The sequence below is a fragment of the Chrysemys picta genome, chromosome 10 (assembly GCF_011386835.1).
Source record: "Chrysemys picta bellii isolate R12L10 chromosome 10, ASM1138683v2, whole genome shotgun sequence".
NCBI classification, from domain to species: domain Eukaryota; kingdom Metazoa; phylum Chordata; order Testudines; family Emydidae; genus Chrysemys; species Chrysemys picta.
The window spans coordinates 57,392,749-57,400,178 of NC_088800.1; the positions used below are offsets into that span (position 1 = coordinate 57,392,749).

General features: G+C 50.5%; 1 protein-coding gene across 7 annotated transcripts in view; it reads right to left on the reverse strand.

Moving 5' to 3' along the window:
* Nucleotides 1-7,430, reverse strand: part of GSG1L (GSG1 like) — a 118,990-nt gene that overhangs the window by 82,271 nt on the left and 29,289 nt on the right. For 4 of the 7 annotated variants that reach the window (XM_008162551.4, XM_005306129.5, XM_065559904.1 and 1 more), the window contains exon 2: nucleotides 2,934-2,981. The exons of the other annotated variants lie outside the window; for them this stretch is intronic. In XM_008162551.4, coding sequence (XP_008160773.1) covers nucleotides 2,934-2,981 — 48 coding nt within the window. The remainder of the gene's footprint in view (nucleotides 1-2,933; nucleotides 2,982-7,430) is intronic. 7 annotated transcript variants of the gene reach the window in all.

Genomic DNA, 7,430 nt, shown 5'->3' on the forward strand with positions numbered 1-7,430 from the left:
CTGTGCATTGCGTGAAGTACTTCCTTATGTTTGTTTGAAACCTGCTGCCTATTCATTTCATTGGATGACCCCTGTGTTATGTGAAGTGGTAAATAACACTTCCTTATTCACTTTCTCCACACCATTCATTATTTTATCATATCCCCCTTCAGTATCTTTTCCAAGCTGAACAGTCGCAGTCTTTTTAATCTCTCTTCATACAGAAGCTATTCCATACCCCTAATGGTTTTTTATTGCCCTTCTCTGTGCCTTTTCCAATTCTAATACCTCTTTTCTGAGACGAGGTTGACCACAACTGCACACAGTATTCAAGCTGTGGGTGTACCATGGATTTATATAGTGGCATTATGATAAAATAGAAACTATCTGTCCCTTTCCTAATGGCTCCCAACATTCTGTTAGCTTTTTTGCTTGCCGCTGCACATTGTGCAGATGTTTTCAGAGAACAATCCACAGTGACTCCTAGATCTTTCTTGAGTGGTAACAGCTAATTTAGACTCCATCATTTTGTATGTATAGCTGGGATTATGTTTTCCAATTACTTTTCACTTAACAGCATTGAATTTCATCTATTATTTTGTTGCTCAGTCACCCAGTTTTGTGGGATCCCTTTGTAATTCTTCGCAGTCTGCTTTGGACTTAACTATCTTGAGTAATTTTGTGTCATCTGCAAACTTTGCAACCTCACTGTTTACCTCTTTTTCTAGATCACTTATGAATATGCTGAACAGAACAGGCCCCAGTACAGCTCCTTGCCCCTCCTCCCCCACCACTATTTACCTCTCTCCACTGCGAAAACTGTCCTTTTATTCCTGCCCTTTGTCACCTATCTTTTAACCAGTTACTGGTCCATGAGAGGATCTTCCTTCTTATTCCATTACTACTCACTTTGCTTAAGAGCTTTGGGTGTGGGACTTTGTCAACAGCTTTCTGAAAGTCCAAGTATACAATATCAACTTGATCACACTTGCCCATGTACTTGTTGACCCCTCAAAGAATTCTAATCGGTTGGTGAGGCATGATTTTCCTTTACAAAAGCGGTGTAGATTCTTCCAACATATCGTGTTCATCTGCATGTCTGATAATTCTGGGTTTTTTTCACTATAGTTTCAACCAGTTTGCCTGGTACTGAAGTCAGGCTTACTGGCCTGTAATTGCAGGGATCACCTCTGGAGCCTTTTTTAAAAATTGGTGTAACATGAGCTATCTGCAAGTCATCTGGTACAGAGGCTGATTTAAGTGATAAGTCGCATACCACAGTTAGTAGTTCTCCAATTTCATATTTGAGCTCCTTCAGAATTCTTGGGTGAATACCATCTGGGCCTGGTGACTTATTACTGTTTAAGTTACCAATTTGTTCCAAAACCGCCTCTATTGACACCTCAAATGAGACATTTCCTTAGATTTTTCGAATGGCTCAGGTGTGCGAATCTCCCTCAATATCCTCTGCAGAGAAGACTGATGCAAATAATTCATTTAGCTGCTCCACAATGGCCTTGTCTTCCTTGTGTGCTCCTTTAGCACCTCAATAGACCGGGACCCCCTGATTGTTGAATAGGCTTCCTGCTTCTGAAGTACTTAAAATAATTTTTCTGTTAGTTTTTGTCTTTTGCTAGTTGCTCTTCAAATTCTTTTTTGATCTGCCTAATTATACGTTTACTTTTGACTTGTGACAGTTTATGTTCCTTCCTATTTTCCTCTGAAGGATTTTACTTCCAATTTTTAAGAGATGCCTTTTTGTCTCAAACCACCTCTTTTACAGTTTAGCGATGGCCGCATTTTTTTCGTCTTGTTGCTATTCTTTTTATTATTATTATTTGGGGTATACATATAGCTTGAGCCTTTACTATGGTGTTTTTAAAAAGTTTCCATGCAGTTTGCAGGGATTTCACACTTGTGACTGTTCCTTTTAATTTCCACTCCTCAGTTTTCTGGTGTTCCCCTTTTTTAACTTTAATGCTTCTGTGGTGGGTTTGTATTTCCCCCACAGTAATATTACATTTAATTACATTATGATCACTATTAATGAGTGGTTCAGCTATATTCACCAGCTGGAGAAGGTGATTTTGAAATACTGAAGAAATTGACAAACCAGAACTCCATATATCAGGTATCAGAAGGGTAGCCGTGTTAGTCTGAATCTGTAAAAAGCAACAGAGGGTCCTGTGGCACCTTTAAGACTAACAGAAGTATTGGGAGCATAAGCTTTCGTGGGTAAGAACCTCACTTCTTCAGATGCAAGTCTGAAGAAGTGAGGTTCTTACCCACGAAAGCTTATGCTCCCAATACTTCTGTTAGTCTTAAAGGTGCCACAGAACCCTCTGTTGCTTTTTCCATATATTTCCATTCCATATATCCGTATATACCCCATATATCAGGTTGAACAAGATCTTTACAGCCAGTCCCTTCTCAATGCTGTTGACTCATCTTTTTATTTCTCTGTCTCTCAGACAAACAAGCAAGCAAACCTCCCACAACCAATATTTAATGAACAATAATGCCTGTGACACTGCTGCTTGCTCTGTATGCAAATCCTTCTGGCCTATGAAAACAACACAAATGTGCTGCTCCTCTCCTCCACTGCTGGGGGTTAAGAAGTTATTTCTGGGATGTTGTTTATAGTTTGACTTCCTGTAAAGCACTGGGTTTCCTCAGGAGGAGATGCATCTGGAGAACACTACACAAGACCTTGCAAAACTCCACAAAACTCCCACATAAACACTTGCCTCAAAGGTAGGGAATGACTGATTGGATGTTCTTTCTCGCTTTACACCCCACTCCCTTTCTTGTCTAGCTATCATATAAATTCTAGTGTAAGAGCCTCTTGTATTTTTATGAGAATGCACATTATCGCACTGAAGAAATAGGAAAAAATAATAGTGATATCTGCAAAGTGGCAAGTAGGAAGAAGCCTCAATTGTTATTTGTCTTACCTTTCTCAGAAGCCGGGGCAAGGTCAATAAAACTTCGACATTTTTCACCTTTAAAAGAAAAGGATTTATTTTAAGAGACAGAAGTTGATTTGGTTTTGCTTTGTCTTCTCTCGCTTCCAACGATGGGTACTGCAGCCACTCCCACTTCAGGCACTAACAGACCATGCACCGAGAGCCGGCTACTCATCTGCCAATCTTTCCCATCCACCATGCACTGCTCCCGCATGGTCTGACCCTCCAGCAGATCGATATGGGGTTTCCTCACCCATGTGAGCTCCCACATTCCCTCCCTCTGTTGGGAGTTGAGAACATGATTATGAAGAAGCAATTTACCCTTTGACTGCCAGCGTCCAGTCCCCCCCGGTGTGGTGACAGAGGGGATACAGTCTGCGCTGCACTTGTTCAGGAATTGTAAGGTCTTCTGTTGTACCCCTGCTACAATGGCCACTGTGCAATGCAGTGCAGGGGCACAGAATCACTGGGCATAGGTCTGCCCTGGCACCTGGCGCTCCAACCAGGGTGGTACAGAGCCTCCCTGTGGCAGGGGGCATTCCAAGGAAGGTGTGTGTGGGGGGGGTGTCCTGTGATCCCTTTGTACCAGCCTAGCTCTCTGTCTGCCTCAGAGTTACTCAACCCCTCCTGCTCAGAGCAAGCCTCCCAGAAGTAGTGGCTGGAGGAGCCTGGTCAATGCTAGCACACACCTCAGCTAATGCCAGTGAAGTAGAATTGGTGATAACAATGATGGGGCATTTTTTGCAGAAAAAGCCCATGTAAAAAAGGCCAATGATGCATGAAATTGACCAAGCAGCAAAAGTCCTTTTTCCCTTTTCACTGTACCTGGAAACACTCAAATGTGCTGTTGAGGGAGCATCAATAAACCATTGGAAATGGTGAAAGAGGAGAACATGGAAGATACCATGAGGACCTTGCTAGCTCTGCTCTACCTGTCGTAGAGCCAGCATACACCAGGAGACAGATGTGTTATTGCAGCGGCTTAGCTACACTGCCACCTTCCTACCTGATTCCTTCCTGCTGAGGGCTCTGGTTAGTGTCTTACAGACTGGGCCGGCTCTACTGTTTTTGCTGCCCCAAGCAGCGCGCCGAATTGACGGCAGGGGCAGGCCATGCGCCTTTAGGGCAGCACGCGCGTTTCTGTGGTGGTGGCAATTCGGTGGCAGCTTCTGTCTTCAGCCGGAAGACAGAAGCTGCCGCTGAATTGCCGCTGCGGGCAGCTGAACATAGAAGCTGCGGCCAAATTGCCGCCGCCGCGGAAACGCACCTGCCGCCCTGCTGCTTGGGGGCAAAAACACACAGACTGCCGCCCCTTGCAGATTGCCGCCCCAAGCACCTGCTTGGAATGCTGGTGCCTGGAGCCAGCCCTGCTTACAGACAGTCACAGACCCAGATTCGTCCTTGCACTGGCACCAGCATAGAAACCTAGGTGAGGCTGCAGGGCCAGTATGGCTCCTGAGGTCAGCCCTAGAGGCTGCCCAACCTTGTGCCTCAAAGGGTGCTAGTAACAGCGGCAGCAGCATGAGCAGTACTGGGGGGTAGTGCCTAGCAGCCCAGTCAGGGTGGGACTGGACCCCATTCTGCACACACTGAGTTTACCATCTGAGTCTAAGCAAAGAATGACAGGTAGGTTCAGACACACAGACAGAGGAGGACAAGGGAGCAGTGAGACGCCAACTATGATCACTGTGACAAGCAGAAGTCACAGTACACAAGTAGCCTGGCCTACCCCTTGTTTTGTAGCTATCATAGCAGAGGAGCTTTTAGGATTTGAAGGAGCAGTGAGGAGGCTTTGTAAACAGGGAGCTTAACCCAGGCCGTTGGGGGTGGCATGAGAGAAGAAAACTGGACTAATGAGCAGTCAAGACTTGCTTCCTTTGCAGAGTGGAGCTGAGGGTCGACAGCTCGATCACATATAAGAGATGATAGGTCAATAGGGTTTATTTAGAAGGAGGAAAAGTAGTTTGTTTTTGAGGCAGCGGAGAAGGGGGAAGCCAGTGAAGGGATGTGCAAAGAGCAGGGACGTGGTTGGAGTGTTGAGGCTGAAAAATGAACATTGCAGTAGCATTTTGGATGGATGTAAGTGGGGCAAGATTGCATTTGTCAAGGCTACGGAAGAGGATGTTGCAGTACTCACACTACGACATGAAGAGGGCCTAGGTGAAAGTTCTAGCTGTGTGGGTGGAGAGGAAAAGCTGGGTCTCAGAGATGTGGGGCAGGAAGATTTAGACATGGCCTGAGTTGATTGGTCTAGTTGATTGGACATGTTGATGAGTGGATAGCAGGCTGGCTATTGAGTAGAGCAGACAGCAGGACAGCTAGCAGGGTGGCTGGCAGAGAGGTGCATCTGGCGGTGAAGATTGTAGCAAAACCCCATGGAGAGGCGTGGCACTTGGCCATCAACCTGAGCAGCGGAGCATGTAAGATGCGCCCCTTCTCCCCCCATACCTCCCTCCACTTCCACCCTGCCTGGGAGGTAAACTCTGCAGATGAACTTCTGAACTCTGGGGAGGCTGCACTGACCAAGGTCAGAAACTGTGGGTGGGGTGACTTTTGGGTTGCTGGACTTAAGACCCTGAGGGAAAAGGAGACTGCCAAACTTACTTGGGGGTGGGTCATTTGCTCATGGTTTGTGTTATGAATCCTCTTTGTGGCGTTTCCCCAATATAATGCTGCATTGTTTCCCTCCTTTATTAAAAGGCTTTTGCTACACTCAGACTCCGTGCTTGCAAGCGGGGAAGTATTGCCTCTTAGAGGCACCCAGGGGGTGGTGTGTAATTGTCCCAGGTCACTGAGTCGGGGCTCGAGCCGGTTTTGCATTGTGTTATTTAAACAGAACCCCTAGATACTGAACCCGGCCCTTGTTGCTGCCAACTCTGATGGGCAGAAAGGTTACAGGGGGAACTGCTGTAGGGAGGTTGGAGGACAAGGCAGAGGATGGGGAAGGCCACCAGCCTAGGGTTACCATACGTCCGGATTTTCCCGGACATGTCCGGCTTTTGGGGGCTCAAATCCCCGTCCGGGGGGAAATCCCCAAAAGCCGGGCATGTCCGGGAAAATCGGGAGGCTCGGCCGGGGCCTCTTTGTCTGGGGCCGGGGCCGGTGCGGGGCTGGGGTCGCGGGGCCGGGGGCATAGTGCCGGGCTGGGGGCCGGGCGCGCGGTGCCGGGCCGGGCTGGGCGCGGGGCCGGGGTCCGGGCCGGGAGCCGGGGGCGCGGTGCCGGTCCGGGGTCGGGGAGCCGGGAGCCGGTCCGGGGTCGGGGAGCCGGGAGCCGGGCCCGCGGGGCTGGGAGCCGGGAGCCAGGCCCGCGGGGCTGGGAGCCGGGCCCGCGGAGCCGGGAGCTGGGGGGTGCGCCGGGCCGCCGGGGGTGGTCGGCCGGGGCCAGCACCCCAGGGCCCGAGCCGACCCAGGCTGGAGCCGCCGGGGGGCCAGCCTGGGCCGCGCCTCCTCCCCCCCACACCTCCCCCTTACCTGCTTCAGGCTTCCCGCGAATTAAATGTTCGAGGGAAGCAGGGGAGGGGGCGGAGACTTTGGGAGGGGGCGGAGTTGGGGCGGGGCGTGGGCGGGGCTGGGGGCGGGGCCGGGGCCCCGGGGAGTGTCCTCCATTGGGAGGCACAAAATATGGTAACCCTACACCAGCCAAAAGCAGCAGGAGAGGTAAGGGCCAGTCCAAGGGGAGGGAGGGGGCACAGGCGTCCATGTGTGCTTGCAAAAGCCCAGCCTGTGTGTGCTGCTGCTACAGGCCCAAGTGGTGGAAAAGGGGTGAGGCAAGCCACTGAGTCCCAGAGTAAGGAGCAGAGGCAGATGGTAGGTGGGGGTGGTGGAGGGGGCAGCAGTGGTGGTGGGGGGCAAGGGGGAACAGATGGACTAGGGGGAGGGCTCTGCGCCACCCCGTCTCCCCACAGCAACAGTTATTACCCCCACCACAAGAGCAGAGATGGAAGCAGTCACTCAATCCTTCAGGAGGCCCCCTCCGTGGTGTCCTGCAGAGTTTCTGCGTGCTCCCGCAGCAGCCAAGGTTTCCTTCTTCCTCACCAAGGCACCAGCAGGCTTCCAGGCAGCACAGGCACCAGCAACAGTCAGTCTGGTAACCAGGCAGGAGGGACCCCTCAGGTAGTGGCAGCGGCAACAGCAGAGGCGGGGTCCCTCACCCCCCCCCTCTGGGGAGCAGGCCAGCAGACCCCCCCCAAGCAGCAGCAGCAGCAACCAGGGAGTCCACCGGCTGGCAAGGTAGCGAGGGGCAGGGGGTCTGGCCCAAATGAGAATCTGAAGCAAAGGAATCTTGGGCCCAGCAGCAGCAGCTCCACACCCGCAAGAGGGTCCTGGACAGCCGATATGTTAGCCCTAGAATTAGGGTTACCAGATAGACTGTTCTCAGTGGTGGCAGATGACAGAACAAGGAGTAATGGTCTCAAGTTGCAGTGGGGGAGGTTTAGGTTGGATATTAGGAAAAACTTTTTCACTAGGAGGGTGGTGAAGCACTAG